Source organism: Lipotes vexillifer, unplaced genomic scaffold (assembly GCF_000442215.2).
Source record: "Lipotes vexillifer unplaced genomic scaffold, Lipotes_vexillifer_v1.1 scaffold889, whole genome shotgun sequence".
In the NCBI taxonomy this organism is placed as follows: domain Eukaryota; kingdom Metazoa; phylum Chordata; class Mammalia; order Artiodactyla; family Lipotidae; genus Lipotes; species Lipotes vexillifer.
This window is the reverse complement of record NW_006788335.1, coordinates 787,006-803,772: the sequence shown is the minus strand read 5'-3', so window position 1 is coordinate 803,772 and position 16,767 is coordinate 787,006. Positions and strand designations below refer to the sequence as shown.

General features: G+C 40.6%; 1 protein-coding gene across 4 annotated transcripts in view; it reads left to right on the top strand.

Annotated features, from left to right (window-relative positions):
* TMCC1 (transmembrane and coiled-coil domain family 1) overlaps window positions 1–16,767 on the top strand; it is a 171,005-nt gene that overhangs the window by 88,896 nt on the left and 65,342 nt on the right. The window contains exon 1 of one of the 4 annotated variants that reach the window (XM_007461569.1): window positions 10,738–10,887. The exons of the other annotated variants lie outside the window; for them this stretch is intronic. Coding sequence (XP_007461631.1) covers window positions 10,861–10,887 — 27 coding nt within the window. The 5' untranslated portion in view covers window positions 10,738–10,860. Of the gene's footprint in view, window positions 1–10,737; window positions 10,888–16,767 lie in introns of those variants that run through there. 4 annotated transcript variants of the gene reach the window in all.

Sequence of the window (16,767 nt, the reverse complement as noted above, 5' to 3'; positions counted from 1 at the left end):
TCCAACTGAGTACTGGTGACGTGCTGGACGTTGCACAGATGCTGTTGCCACAGTGTGGAAAACAGCAGACACTTGCCCCTGTCCCCCTCTGCCTCAAAAAGAAGGTGAGGGGACTAAGTATATAGAATAATAAACCTGGTGTGACTTCATCTAATTTTAAAACTAGTGAGAAAGTAAGTATTTCAGATTTTCCTTACAGTGGTCCATTTTCTCTTTTAAGAATGCTGGGAATGCTTTATTGAATTTCCTTAGCCTTCCAATATCCTTTTGGAAAAAACATTTATTATACAAATGCACAAGTAGTGTTGAGTGTAATTATGATTGTCTCCTTATCATCGAGTTTATTAGTGGAATCACTTTAGGACCAAGTTTTCTAACACTTGATATTACACAGTAGTCATCAGTCTGCATACTATTGAAAATTAAAACAGTTTTTAAAGCTACATGTATATTCATTAAATCTTCTCTAAGAGTACTTAATTTCTTTTCCTCCCTTTCAGGGATTTAAAAAATAGACAAAAAGAAGAGGTTCAGCCATGTCTGTCTCTTTGGGTAGCGAGGACATGCTTTGTGCTCCTGAAGTGGAGAAAGAGAGACCAATACCCTTACGATCCAGAACATCTGGCAACGCTGCCCTAGAGGCTACACACCACAACTGTAGATGTACAAGGTTTCCCATCAGGGCATTTGCTTTGAAGGGGGAGGATTCTTGTGGCAACAACTAGGGTTAGAGAAATGTGAAGCTGTTCTTGGAAGAGGTCGAGCTACAGAGTGAAGCGCTCAGCTTTGGCTTTGTGGCTGAGAAGCTGTTGGTGTTACTCTGATTATGAGCCCACAAGAGAAGGTGTGGAGTTGGTGCAGGACATGACAACAAAATGTTTTATAATCTCATCATACAAGCCGAAGAGAAGAGTGAGTTTCAAGAAATGTGAATGCACGTTTAAAACTGTTGGGAAATTTCTTTTTCTCTTTTTTTTTTTTTTTTTTTAAAAGGTAAGGAACCTTTTAAAATTTTGGGAAAATTTTTTTTTTTTTTTTTTTTTTTTTTTTTTTTGTACTCCTGAACAGAAGAATTTTCCTATGAGATCAGTGTCTCCAGTGCTAATAGCTGGTACCTGAAATCTAGTTTAATTTGATTCAACACATGACAGTGAAGTGTGTGTTTTCTAAGAAATTTTATTCTCTTTATATTGTGTGATAATGGGGAAGTCTTGAAAATTCGTGCTGTGTTCTAAATGATTACCAAAAATTATCATACAAGTTGAAAGCACAGATAGGCTTTCTTTATAGGCTGGAAAAACCTAGGTGCAAATCCCTTCTTCTTTACTTATCAGTTCTGTTACCTTGAGCAAGTTTCTTATCCTCTCACCTTCAACTTTGAGTTGAAGATGGTGGTGGTAGCAACTTCCTCCTAGGGCTGTTATGAGATTATACTGAATATGTGTAAAACTCTCAATATAGTAGTATACTAAGATTACATAATATGCTATTCTTATTTTTTTAGAAAGTGGTGAAGATAAATGGGTTGTCTCAACTTAAAAATACTTGATTTTCTAAAAACTTCTACAATAAACCAGCCTCATTGCCACCTCTTTCCCTGAAGTTGCTACAAGAGCTCTCTCACCTTTAGATACCTACTTGGTACCAGTGTTAAAGTTACAAGGTGAAATTAAGGTTTAAATATCTTATCAGCAATGTAAGCATCCATTTTGCACCTAATTTAATTAGGTACATGGAACACAACATTAGTCATATTTACTCTAGAGATTTGGATAATTTCAAAGAAGCTTTTTAAAAGTCATACTCTTTGGTGTCACTAGAATTAAAGAGGCTTTTCACTGTGAACAGCTTCATTAGATGCTGTTATGACTGTAATTGTTTTTTAAGACAAATGAAACTTGGCAGTCGAAACCTACCAAAGTACAAGAAAAGCTTTGATTTAGGTTTTATGAAACAGTGAAAGTATTTTTTAAAACCTGAATTTTAAATAAGTTAATAAAATAAGTTAATAAATGGCAACCAAGTTGTGAGTTTTAAGTTTTTTTTAGAGTTTAGAAACTGAACTCAAAAATGCCTCTTTCATCCTTCATTATCTATGTTTTTAGTTATTCATTCATTCATTCAGTCAGTCATTTATTGCTTGCGTTGGGTCTTCGTTCCTGCGCACGGGCTTTATTCTCTAGTTGGGGTGAGCAGGGGCTACTCTTGTTTGCAGTGCACGGGCTTCTCATTGTGGTGGCTTCTCTTGTTTCGGAGCACAGGCTCTAGGCATGCAGGCTTCAGTAGTTGTGGTGCATGGGCTTTATTGCTCCGAGGCATGTGGGATCTTCCCGGACCAGGGATCAAACCCATGTCCCCTGCGCTGACAGGCGGATTCTTAACCACTGCACCACCAGGGAAGTCCCTATCCATGTTTTTGAAGCTATGATCAAGATTTTTTTCTTTATCGGGGCAGTGCATTTTGCGGACCATTTAGCCTATTTACCAGTTTTTATACACTGAGCGAAACATACATACAATTAATTTCCTTGGTCTGCACCATATAATAAAAAAGTAAATATAACTAACTCAGTGCCTATCACAATATCTGGCTCAGAGTAGATATTTTATTATTCATTCATGAAATGCTATGAGAGTTGGGAAAAGGATTTCCTCAAAGGGAACTCAGAGAAAGCTTCATGGGAGCATTGGCATTTGGGCCTTTAAGATCATGGTGATATCGGATATAGAGAGAGTTAGAAGGGCATTCCAGGATGAGAGAGGTTCAGGAGCCAAGGCCCAATGGTGATGTATACCATCCTAATGTAGACATTGTTTACAAACCATCCAGTTCTTTTGAGCTGCTGTCACAATGTGAATCTAAAGACATAGGAACAAAAATGAAGCTAGCAAGGTAGCTACCTTCCTTTAGGATAGGTAGAATAAAATGAAGCCTGTCCTTTGGGATTGGTTTGTCATTTGAAGTAGGCCCCTCTATGAGAACATCGAAGATAGATTGAATAGCAAAGGTAACCAAGTGGCTTACCTTCTCTGAGCCTTAATTTCCTCATCTTTAAAAATGAGGCCAGGGCTTCCCTGGTGGCGCAGTGATTGAGAGTTCACCTGCCAATGCAGGGGACACGGGTTCATGCCCCGGTCCAGGAAGATCCCACGTGCCGCAGAGCAGCTGGGCCCATGAGCCACGGCTGCTGAGCCTGCGCGTCCGGAGCCTGTGCTCCGCGATGGGAGAGGCCACAACGGGGAAAAAAAAAAAAAAAAAAAAAAAAAAAAATGAGGCCAATGAATAAGTAGAGGGTGGGGTATTTTGAGGATTAAATGAAGTAACGTATATGAAGAGCCTAGTACTTAGAAGGTCACTATTCTTTTGGTGGTTATTGATAGTAGTAGTTGTATAATATATGTTTATATATACATACATATATATTTAAAAAATTTTTTTTTTATTTAGTTATTTGTTTTTGGTTGTGTTGGGTCTTCGTTGCTGCGCACGGGCTTTCTCTAGCTGCAGCAAGCGGGGGCTACTCTTCGTTGCAGTGCGCAGGCTTCTCATTGTGCTGGCTTCTCTTGTTGCAGAGCACAGGCTCTAGGTGCACAGGCTTCAGTAGTTGCAGCACATGGGCCCTAGAGCACATGGGCTTTGGTAGTTGCGGCACATGGGCTCAGTAGTTGCGGCTTGCGGGCTCTAGAGCACAGGCTCAGTAGTTGTGGTGCACAGGCTTAGCTGTTCCCCGGCATGTGGGATCTTCCCAGACCAGGGATCGAACCCGAGTTCCCTGCATTGGCAGGCGGATTCTTAACCACTATACCACCAGGGAAGTCCTGAAAGTAGTAGTTGTAATGAAAATAGTAACATGTTGTTTGGGATGAAAAGACATTTCGTTATCCAAAAGAATCAATGGTGCATTACAGCGTACAGCTTTATGAGTATTTCTAATTCTGGTGTCAATCACATATACTTCACAGTGCCATTTGTGTAATGTAAATACAACTTTGTTTTTCTTGTTTCATGATAAAATTTTTTACTCTGAATACTTTATATAACAGTAGAGGAGTAGCTGCATGTTCCAAAGATTCACCATAATAGATACCATGAAGTACAATGACACTTTTCTATAGAAGCCTTTTATAGGAATGTTTAATTCTTTTTTTATCCCTTATCCCAGCCTCCCTAGAGTTCTCAACTGCTCATTAAGTTCAAATTTGTGCAAACTACAAGAAAGTCTTTCTAAGAGAGTTGATTCAGCCAAGAATTTTGTCATAAGAGACTTCAGAGATGAGGAAACTGGGGCTAATTGAGATTTGTCTGCACAGGTTATTTGTGCTAAAACTGGGCTTGAGTCTGTTTTCTTCTCTCCCTGGCTAGGACTCTTTCTTTGGTATATACCATGCTGTCTGTAATCAAGTACATCTATGCAGTAAACCTGTATTGATCTTAAGAGTTGGGGTGGCCGAGGAGGGCACAAGTCCTGTTAGAAGTATTTCATCAAGGAATGATTTTTAAGTTTTAACAGCTTTTCATCAAGTTTTAACAGTTTTTTAAAAGTATAATCACATACTGTACAATTCACCCATTGAAGCTCTACAATTCTATGATTTTTACCTTATTCAGAGTTTTGCAACCATCACCACAATTAATTTTAGAACATTTTTATTACCCAAAAAAGAAACCCCATACATCTTAGCCATCATTGCCCAATCTTCCCATTCACCCCAGCCCTGGGCAGCCACTAATCTAGTTTCTGTCTCTATATATTTGCATGTTCTGGACATTTTATACAAATCAAATCATAAAATATATGGTCCTTTGTGACTAGCTTCTTTAATTTAGCATACTGTTTTCAAGATTATACTGTGTAGGGCTTCCCTGGTGGCGCAGTGGTTGGGAGTCTACCTGGCAGTGCAGGGGACACTGGTTCAAGCCCCGGTCTGGGAAAATCCCACATGCGGCGGAGCAGCTAAGCCCATGCGCCACAACTACTGAGCCTGCATTCTAGAGCCCACGAGCCACAGCTACTGAAGCCCCTGCATCTAGAGCCTGTGCTCCACAACAAGAGAAGCCACCGCAACGAGAAGCTTGCGCACTGCACAACACCCGCACACCGCAAGAGTAGCGCCTGCTTGCTGCAGCTAGAGAAAGCCTGCGCACAGCAACGAAGAACCAACACAGCCAAAAATAAAAAATAAAAATAAATTTATAAGATTATACTGTATGTTGTATATCAGTATTTCCTTATTATTGCCAAATAATATTCAATTATATGGATATATCACATTTTATATATTCATTCATCAATTGATGGACATTTGAGTTGTTTCTACTTTTTTGATACAATGAATAATGCTGTTGTGAATATCTGTGCACAAGTTTTTGTACGGACGTTTCTCTATTTCTCTTGGGCATGTACCTAGGAGTGGAATTGTTGGATCATTTCGTAACTCTGTTTAATCATTTGAGGAACTGTCAGACTGTTTACCAAGGGACTGCACCATTTTACATTCCTACCAGCAGTCTATGAGGGTTCCATTTTCTCTACATTCTCACCAATTCTAGTTATTGTTTGTCTTCTTTATTATCGTCATCCTAGTTAGGTGTGAAGTGGTATCTCATTGTGGTTTTGATTTGCATTTCGCTAATGGCTAATGATGTTGAGCATCTTTTCATGTGCATATTGGCCATTTGTCAGTCTCCTTTTGAGAAATGTCTCTTCAGGTCCTTTGCCCGTTTCTAAATTGGGTTTTCTCTCTAATATTTAGTTGTAATGGTTCTTTATATATTCTATGTACAAGTCCCTTATAACGCTTATGAGTTGCAAACATTTTTTCCCATTCTGTGGGTTGTCTCTTCAATTTCTTAATGGTGTCCTTGAAGTTTGGTCTGTTTTATCTATTTTTTTTTCTTTTGTGGTTTATGCTTTTGGTGTCATATCTAAGAAACCATTGACTATATCCAAGGTCATGAAGATTTACACCCATGTTTTCTTCTAAGAGTTTCATAGTTTTAGGTCTTACATTTAGATCCTCGATTCATTTTGAGTTAATTTTTGTATATTATGTGAGGAAGAGTCCAACTTCATTCTTTTGCATGTTGATAGCCACTTGTCCCAGTATCATTTGTTGAAAAGACTATTGAGTTGTCTTGGCAAAGGAAATGATTCTTAAGCATTGCTTTAAAAGGAGAGATGTAAATGGCAGAAATGAAAGAATTCTGATCTGGCTTCTAGGTAAATTATGTGAAGAGTGTGAGGTCAAGATATTTAGACCAGGGACTTCCCTGGTGGTCCAGTGGGTAAGACTCCACGCTCCCAATGCAGGGGGCCTGGGTTCGATCCCTGGTCTGGGAACGAGATCCCACATGCATGCCACAACTAAGAAGTCTGCATGCTGTAACAAAGATCCCGCATGCCACAATAAGACCTGGCGCAGCCAAAAAAAATAATAAATAAGTAAAATAAATATATATTTTAAAAAGATATTTAGATCAGAGAGTCCTTTCCCCATGGCAGACCTTTGGAAACCGTAAGTAATAGATGAGACATCTGCTGAGGAGGAATTACAGTGTTGGAATTACAGAGTTAAGTTGTAGTGTTAGAAATGTATCAAGAAATGATCTGGGCTTCCCTGGTGGCGCAGTGGTTGAGAGTCTGCCTGCCGATGCAGGGGACACAGGGATGCAGGGGACACAGGTTCGTGCCCCAGTCTGGGAGGATCCCACGTGCCGTGGAGCGACTGGGCCCATGAGCCATGGCCGTTGAGCCTGCGTGTCCGGAGCCTGTGCTCCACAACGGGAGAGGTCACAACAGTGAGAGGCCCGCGTACCGCCAAAAAAATAAAAGAAATGACCTGATGGTCTTAACTTCTTTTGTTGAAGTAAGTCATGGAATCTTCAGTTATTAAGATGAATGTACAGAGAAACTTTGAGGGAACTTTAAGTATGCAAAAGCTGCTGTAAATTTATAGCATAAAGCCAATGTAGAAAAAATAAATGACAGAGCTAGAGCATGAGAAATATAATTTATAATTTTATTTCCTCCAAGTAAACACAGAAGCACAGAAATGGATGCAAATAACTGAATGGCAAAATAGTGGAAATAATGTTAGTGAAGGCAGAGGACGCCTGTACTCGCTGGCGGCGGGAGCTGGGAGCCGCGACCCCGGCGCTCCTGCCTTAGTGGTTGCAGAATGCGGGCGCCTCCCAGGGCCGAGAGGAGCTGAACAGCCGCGTCCTGCTGGCCAAGGAACTCGTCATCACGGACAGCAGTGCAAACCAACCCCAACCCCACCTTGACTGGGCTCTGAACTTGCACCACCACCCCCATCACCCAGACATCGCCTCGGATCCTCCTGGTCCCACTCATGTCACAGACACAAAGCCAAAGCAAGCGCTCCCCACCCCACCCCTGCCACTGGCACTGGAAGGAGAGTCCCAATGGCCACACAGAAAAAACGGAAAGAGAACCGATGCCATGAGTAACAGAAAATCAGTTTTTTGTTTGTTTGTTTTTTATTTTTGCCGTACGCGGGCCTCTCACTGTTGTGGCCTCTCCCGTTGCGGAGCACAGGCTCCGGACGCGTAGGCTCAGCGGCCATGGCTCACGGTCCTAGCATCTCCGCGGCATGTGGGATCTTCCCGGACCGGGTACGAACCCGTGTCCCTTGCATGGCAGGCAGACTCTCAACCTCTGCGCCACCAGGGAAACCCCGAAAATCAGTTTTTAAAAGGTGCTTTAGGGCTTCCCTGGTGGCGCAGTGGTTAAGAATCCGCCTGCCAATGCAGGGGACACGGGTTCGAGCCCTGGTCCAGGAAGATCCCACATGCCGCGGGGCAGCTAAGCCCGTGCGCCACAACTACTGAGCCTGCACTCGGGAGCCTGTGAGCCATAACTGCTGAGCCCACATGCTGCTACTGAAGCCCGCGCACCTAGAGTGCATGCTCCGCAACAAGAGAAGCCACCACAATGAGAAGCCCGCACACCGTAACGACAAGTAGCCCCTGCTCAACTAGAGAAAGCCTGTGCAGCAACGAAGACCCAACACAGCCAAAAATCAATTAAAAAAAAAAAAAAGAATGTTAGTGAAGAGTCAGAATTCCTCCATTCTAATCCTAACCTATACTAGTTATGTAACCTTGAGTAAGTCAGCCTTCAGAATAGTAGCTGATAGGGACTTCCCTGGCGGTCCAGTGGTTAAGACTTCACCTTCCAATGCAGGGGGTTCGGGTTCCATCCCTGGTCAGGGAGCTAAGTTCCCATGTGCTTCGGGGCCAAAAAACCCAAAGCATAAAACAGAAGCAATGATGTAACAAATTCAATAAAGACTTTAAAAATGGTCCACATCAACAACAACAAAAAAATCTAAAAAAAAAAAAAGAATAGTAGGTGATATTTACAGAGGCCCTACCATATTCCGGACCTTGTGCAAGCCTCAACCTCCTTTTTTGTAAAATGGAGATTATATTGAATTAATTACTTTGAAAACTTCCATAAAGAGCCATGTACATAGAAGAGATAATTCTTAACATTTGGTTTTATTCACTGTAGTAGTAGCAGCATCTGATAGTATGTGTGTCAGTGCTCAGAACAATTCTGAAGGGTGTGCTGTATTCTTATTTTGATGAAGAAACTGATGTTCAGTGGTTATGAAAGTTGCACAGTCAGTAATCAGTAGAGTCATGATTCTAATCCAGTTCTGCATGATTTCTTTATACCACCTTGCCTTTGTCTTGAAAGATAGTAGATCCTGGTGGGCAGAGGAGGGGGAAGGAATAGGGTAGCACCAGTGAGATTTAATTTATTATATATGAAAGCTTAAGATGTAATTCCAAAGGGATGATTAGTCCTGAGATTGGTGATCTCATTGGTGACGTGGAACACTACTATGTGTTAATAAGGTCATAGGTATATCCCATATGATTAACTTGTAAGTCCCAGAAGAGCTAAATGTTATGAAGCACAGTCATATAATAGTTTATCCATGTGTCTTCTGGAATCTTGGACATTTTTCTTCAGGAGACAGAGGGAAGACAGAACACTGGTGAGGTAATGAAGTCTGAGTGGAAAGCAGAGGTGAGTACAAGAGGCCAAAATAGTACTATAGTTTGTGGAGATGGGTAGAGTTTGCTTTGAACCAAGAGGATGTCACTTCTTAGAATTAATTCTCATAGTCATACCCTTTGAAGACCCTTCTCACCCCACCAATAAAGTGTCTATGATTAATTTCCAAATATGGAACTAAGCAGGTCTTGAGTGCTTCATAGCTTTGATCTCTCAGCTCTTTTCACACTTCTTATCCTTCCCATGGTTGAGTTGAGAAATATTATTTGGAAATATAAGACTAATAGACCAGAAAAAGAGTACAGAAAGACCGGAAAATAATACAAGAGCAGAACAGTTTTTATTCATTGATTTATCTTGTGCCATTTTCTTCTTGACAACAAGTACAAAGTTCAAGCTTTAGTTGTCATCCTGCTGCTGCTGCTGCTGCTGCTGCTACTAAATTAACAAGCAGTAGACATGCTTCTCTTTGATGCAGTTTATCTGTTGGAGATGTCATCAGCTGGCACAGGGGAAGCAAAGAACTTTGAACTCTCATTCTGATTTGCAGACTTTCAGTTTCTGCATAGAAATCTATGGTGATTGGTGTCTATGAGAAGAGATCTGTGATGCAAATATGAATGGGAAAGGTAGCTAATATACTGGGCTCATGCTTTATGTGAGGCAGTCTGAAGCACTTGAAGAGGAAGTAAGAGTCTCAGAAATTACGAAGGCCTGAGCTGTTTTCATTAATACTGTTGTGCTTCTCAGAAATGGCAGAACTGGGATTCAGAAGAAAACGAGAGACGTTTGAGAGAAAGCTGATGCTGTGTGCTAATTTTGCATGTGCATGTGTGTGTTCATGTGTTCCATCACTCTGAAAGACTACCTTGGTAGTCACACCTAACTCCACCATTAATCCATAATTCATTCTTTTCACCATAGTTTTGTCTTTTTGAGAATGATAAAAGGATTGGGTCACTTTTGGTCTAGAGTAAAACTTTCATAATGTAAGGGAGACCACAAAATGTAAAGGATTATATACATTGTCCTATGTTTTCTCTTGACAGAAATTCCATCTTCTGGTTCCTTTTTCTATTTAGGACCTTTTTTTGTGTGTTCCCCTTATTTCAGGGAAGAATTTCTAACAGTACAGTTGTATACATTCTTGGTGACCTAAAAAGAAACAATAATATGCATTAGGTTCGTAGCAACCTCTGCTTTTTGGGTATATGTGAGAAACGAAGTTTTTTAACCATACCTTAAGTTCCAGCATATATCTATTACCAGAAATATTTTTTCAGAATATTCTACCTTCGTAAAGTCACAGAGAAGTTTTGGGGCTCCTCAGCTAGGTCACAGTGGCCAAAAGACTGTGCCTCGTCTTAGAATAGAATCAGTCTATTATTTGTGATAAAAAAACAAAGTAACTAATAGTTCTTCAAATTCCCACTTCCTGTTCATTTCCTCCAGACACAAAATAGGTTTGAGGAAAAAAGTATTTTCCTGATGCTTTGAGCTGCCTGTGTTTGGGATTCAGTGTATTTTGGGTGCTTATTGCTTAACTGGGCTGAAGATTATCTCATGTGACAGCATAGATCTCTTGTTTTGGAATTGCCATTACTTTCTAGAACAGCCACTCTGTACACCGGCCAACATGCCCTGGATCCTCTTGCTTCATATTACAGTGATACTGCTTTGTCAGGGTAGAATTCAGCCTCACAGGGCTGGTGTCAGTCTCTGCTGACCTCATGCCACAGTACAGCATGTTCAAATCTGGGAGAAACCCGAGGGTTATTCGACACATTCCTCCTCCTTCTCCCTCACAAGCATGGAACCCTCACTCTCCTCGGAAACCGTATGTTGCATGTGTGTGTGTATCTGTCTTTTAAAAAAATCTCTTCCTTAATCTTATAATTCTACAGCTTTAAGTGGGGGCTGGTTGAATAGACAGACACAGGAAATGCTGTGAGCTGCTGAAACTTAGCATTTTTCAGCAGTAGATCTCAGCCACGGGTATTTGCTATTTTGGGTCTGACTTGTGTGAGACTACAATAACTGAGAAGCATATTATGTGTTTCCTAGTTGTTCATTTTACCCATAGGTGTTTAGGCAGAATGCACAGGGTGTTCTTTGGCTGTGTGGTCATGCTGAGATCATACCAGAGTGCCCCCATTCTCCCGTATGATGGGCTGTTTCAGTGCAGAGTAAATGTCATCCTTACTCTCTCAGGCTAAATAGTAATCCAAAAATAAGTGTTTTCTTCAATGAACAAAAGAGTTTCGTTTGCCTTTGGCAGCTTGGGAAAAGCTTGGGTTAAATTTGAAGATGCCAGGCATGCATAACAAATGAGAATTTGGATTAAAACCATTTGAAATATTTCTCACATTAAAAAAAAAACAAAAACGGTTCCTATTACTCAGCTACTTGTTTTCAGTGTATATTTCCCGAAGACTTGTCAATTTTCTGAATTGTAAAGCAGTATGCATATATCTTGGCGCTAAGTTCATGTCTTCAGATCACCAGAGCAAGTCCCTGAGATACAGCTAGATGGGAGGGTGATCCAGCTTTATGCAGCACAACCACCGTTTTCACATTTCATCCATAATCATGCGTACGAAACCTTTCCTATAGCTTGATTTTACCATGGTTTTTTGGTGTTGGCTTTATAAATGATGCATAGATATTTTCTGAGATAAATGCTAAAGCAGAGCAGATTCTTTGTAGTTTTACGTGATTCTAAAGCTAACGTTTATTAATATTGTTTGGTGTGAGCCATTGGATTTAAGATCCAAACAGATTTTTCACCTTGAAGTTTGATATTAAATTACTCTTATTCCTTATGGTTGATAATTTAAATGCCAACTTTATTAACAGATTGTACCTCTCCCTGCTCTGTACCCTTTTTTTCTGTTGTTTGTTCTGTCTCTTGGATTTTAAAACCCTGGCACGTCTCTGTTTGTTCTGAGGTAATAAAAGGTCAGTTTACTTATCTATGTTTTATTAAGAATGCGATCCCAGGTTGAATGGGGTGGTCAAAAGGAAAGAATTCATAGGTAAACCCTAAAAGGATAGGGGGTGGAGACTGATAGTAAAACAGAAGTTAACGCCTTTTTCACCATTATTGACAGTCCAAAAAGAGGAGGGAAACATAAAACATAATCTAAATATTTATAATTGATTTTATTTTCTCCATTTATTGCATTAATCCATGAGTAGAGGAAGCTTGCCAAAAGTGTATACTTAGTACCTGAGTAAATGATTGTGTTTCCTTGCTTCACTACCCATGTCTCTGTCTCACTTACCCAAAGTATTTGTCAAATCTGGTGAACTAAAATACTCCTATTGAAACAATGATTAAAATGTTCAGAAATGAGGTACTTGCTCCAGTTTCTCAAATTCTTAATATGGCTATCTGGATACATCAAAGTGCTCTAGATAGGGGTTTACATATAACCTCCTTGCATGAGGTTGCAACACACTTTGTGAAAGCTACAGAATAAACATTTTGAAGGAAGAAAACTCTAGAGGGGAAAACATATCAGACTCTAGGAAATAAATGGAGAGTTTCAGGAAGTGGGATATTACAGAATGCGTTGTATATATATTGAACTTATATTTTAAATACATAAGATAATATTCCCAGTTGTTGACCAGTTTTAAAGATGAATAATTTCCTCTTTCCTTTCTTAATAATCCTGCAGCACCACACATCTGTATAAGTTGCCTTGGTTTTCTGTACAAATGCACAGAAATTACAGTGACAATTTAGAACATAGCATGTGTAATCATTTGGTTCTGTATAGATGCTATCATGTAAACAATTGTTATTTACGTTGGGTTGTCACTTTATTAAATGGTGAACTTTTGAAAGATAAAACAAAACTCCCCTCCCATGTAAACCCTCAAACTGCTGCTTGACCTAAATCTCATCACTCCATAGAGCTCAGAATGCCACATAAAAGTCAGATTCCATAGGAACGATGCAGAGTTCTGCCCACATTATTTTGTAATTGTGGGATTTCTTTTTAATTGAGTTTCATTCAAAAGAAATAGCTAGAATAGTGATTTGAATGGTGAATGAGAAGTGTACAGTACGGCAGCAGAAGGAGACTGTTTCATGTTGTAGTGTTTCCCTCCTCCCAGTGCTCAAAATGCCTTCCTTCTCCTCATGAGAATGTTTTATATCCCTTAAGACTGTTAGAGGGAAAACAGGTTGAGAACTCTGACCTAATGCTTAAAAACATTTGTCATTGATTATTTTAATTCATGCCAGAAATTAAATGCCAGAGCTCCAGTATATCCTATCTGAAAGAGAGGGTGGTATAGACCAATCATTTGTTCAGTGAACAAACAATTACTGAGATTCTGCTGTATATCAGAGTTTGGGAGTTGAGATGGATTGTCTGCCCTCATGCAGCTTACATTCTAGTTGGGGAAGATGACAACAAGTAATAAGCCTATTAAGTTAACTAGGAGTATGTTAGGTGTGGGCCATAAAATAATAAAGCTGGGAAAGGGAGATTGGAAGTGCTGGGGGCAGGCTGCCTTTTTTGGGGGGGGGGATAAATTTATTTATTTATCTTTGGCTGCGTTGGGTCTTCGTTTCTGTACACGAGCTTTCTCTAGTTGTGGCAGACGGGGGCTACTCTACGTTGTGGTGCACATGCTTCTCGTTGAAGTGGCTTCTCTTGTTGTAGTGCACGGGCCCTAAGGCACAGGGGCTTCAGTAGCTGTGACACACAGACTCAGTAGTTGTGGCTTGCGGGCTCTAGAGTGCAGGCCCAAGAGTTGTGGTGCATGAGCTCAGTTGCTTCGTGGCATGTGGGATCTTCCCAGACCAGGGCTCGAACCCGCATCCCCTCCATTGGCAGGCAGATTCTTAACCACTGTACCACCAGGGAAGTCCCTGGGCTGCCATTTTTAATTGGATAGTAAGTGTAAGCCTCATTAAAGAAGACATTTGAGGAAGGGCTTGAAAGAGGCAAGCAGGTTAGCCATACAGCTGTCTGAGCAATGAGTGTTCCGAACAGAGGGTACAGAACAAAGGCAAGAGTGTTCCTGATGAATACAAGGAATAGGAAAGAGGTTGGTGTGACTAGAGTAAGAATAAGGGAGTGTAGAGTGGTAGTAATTGGGGTGTCAAAGATGTAATCGAGTGCCTCAGTTATCTATTGCTGTATAACAAAGCACCCCAAAACTTAGTGACTTTAAACAACTATTTTATTTGCTCATAATTCTGCGAGTCAGGTATTTGGGCTGGGCTCAGTTAGGTATTCTTGTGCTGGTCTTGCCTGGGGAGTCACTGTAGTTGTTAGGTGGTTCAAGACATGTTTGGCGGTTGGTACAGCTGAGGCTCTCTCCTTGTGGTACAAGGATTTTAGCCTGAACAGCTGTAAGGATAGAGTTGTCATTGACTGAACTGTAAAGCCTGCTGAAGGTCTCAGTATAGCAAGAGAAAGCAAGCCCCAGGCACAAACACTTTTCAAGTCTCTGCTTGTGTGACATTTGGTAATGTTTCACTGGGCCAAAACAAGTCCATGGCCAAACCTTGGACCTTATCATGGAATGGGGAAATAGATTCCATCTCTTGATGGGAGGAATGGGAAAGTCAAATTGTAAAGGGAAGGGCATACTAGATTGGATGAATTTGTGCTATTAATCTGCCACACAGAGGGCCAAATCAGGTATGCCCCTGAAAGCCATTTTTAAGGACTAGTTTTCTCTTTGACTGTAAGGAGGACACATAGAAAAAATTAAGCAGGGGAGTGACGTGATTTGACTTAGGTTTTTAAAGGATCATTCTGGCTGTTGTATTGAGAATAGATTATATGGCAACAAGGGAGACCAGTGAGGAGGCCATCGTAGTAATCCAGATGAGATATGATCGTGGCTCAATCTAAAGTAGTAGAAGTGAAGATAATGAGAAGTATTTAGATTTTTGATGTATTTTGAATGTAGAACCAACAGGATTTTCTGGTGGATTGGCTATAAGAGAGAAATTGATGACTACAAGGATTTTAGCTTGAACAGCTGGAAGAATGGATTTGTCCTTGAGATAAAAAGTCTGCTGGTGGGGCAGGTTTTGTGGGAAAAAGGAAGAGTTCAGTTTGAAATGTCTATTAGATATCCAAGTGGGAATGTCGAATAGACAGTTGGCTGTATGAGACTGGAATTTAGGAGATGTCGAGACTGAAAATATAATTTAAGAAGGTATCACAATTAGATGATATTTAAAGTCATGAGACTAGGTGAAGTCATCAAGAGAGAGAATGAGTGTAAAGAAGAGCAGAGGAAAAAGCTCTGAGCCCTGAGCACTCCAGTTTGAGAAGTGGAAGAGGAGCCTGTGAGGGAGGAGGGAAATGAGAGTATGTGTACTGGAAGCCAACTATAGAAAGTCTTCATAGGAGGGGGGAGACATCAGCTGTGTCACATGCCACACTGATAGGTAAGTAAGATGAGGACTAAGAACTCGTCTTTGGATTTAGTAATGTGACGATGTGGTCACCTTGACAAAAACTTTTTGATAGAATGAGATAAAATCCAGTTGAATGGCTTTGAGAATGGGAAGAGAGGAATTTGAAGACAGTGAGTTTTATACCATTTTTAAGAGTTTTACTGTAATAAGGAGAAGAGAAGTAGGGAGTAACTGGTAGAGGAAATGCAGTCAAAAAGAAATTTCTTTAAGGTGGGAGATGGAAAAAAATCATGCTGATAGGAAGAATTCAGTAGAGAGAAGAGAAAAATGATGTTTCTTTCATTTATAATATTTAACAAACGTCAGTGGCACTTGCATGTGTGGGCACTTTTCAGAGCACTTTACAAGTATGAACTCATTTAATATAAGAAAAACAGGGCTTTCCTGGTGGTGCAGTGGTTGAGAATCCTCCTGCCAACGCAGGGGACACAGGTTCGAGCCCTGGTCCAGGAAGATCCCACATGCCGCAGAGCAACTAAGCCCGTGCGCCACAACTGCTGAGCCTACACTCTAGAGCCCACAAGCCACAACTGCTGAGTCTGTGTGCCACAACTACTGAAGTCCGCGTACCTAGAGCCTGTGCTCCACAACAAGAGAAGCCATCGCAATGAGAAGCCCGCGCACCGCAACGAAGAGTAGCCCCTGCTCACAGCAACTAGAGAAAGCCTGTGCACAGCAACGAAGACCCAACGCAGACAAAAATAAATAATAAATAAATAAATAATAATTTTTTAAAAAAGAATGAAAGCAGTGACTGGCCACTCAGTATAAAGTACTGTGGTGGGTGCTGTAAGGAGTTCAGGGATGTGTAGGACACAGCCCTGATCTAAGGACTTGTGGTCTCTATTAGAAAACATAAAAGCTTGCAAAAAAATGAAAATAGGAAGGTAATATATAACAAAAAGGATACAGTTTAGAACTTCAGAGAAGGGAGATTACTTTCAGCTGGAGAGTAAGGAATGTCACTAATTTGATTCTAATTAAATAACAACAGTCCTTTAAACTAAAAGTAGGCTCATTTGGACCTAAATTCATATACGTATCACCTTGAGCGTGGACAGGAGTGTGTGTGCGTGTGTGTTATAAGGTGGAATGGGGACAGGGTTGGAGGTAGGAAGGAAAACATTTTTCTCTTCAATAAATAGTCTAAAGAGGTCTAATACAGAAGAGACAACCTCAGAGATGCTCCTTTCTAAATCACCATAATTGTCATCTTCTTGTTTATAGTCCTAACCTCCATATGTAAGGGGCAGGTTGGAG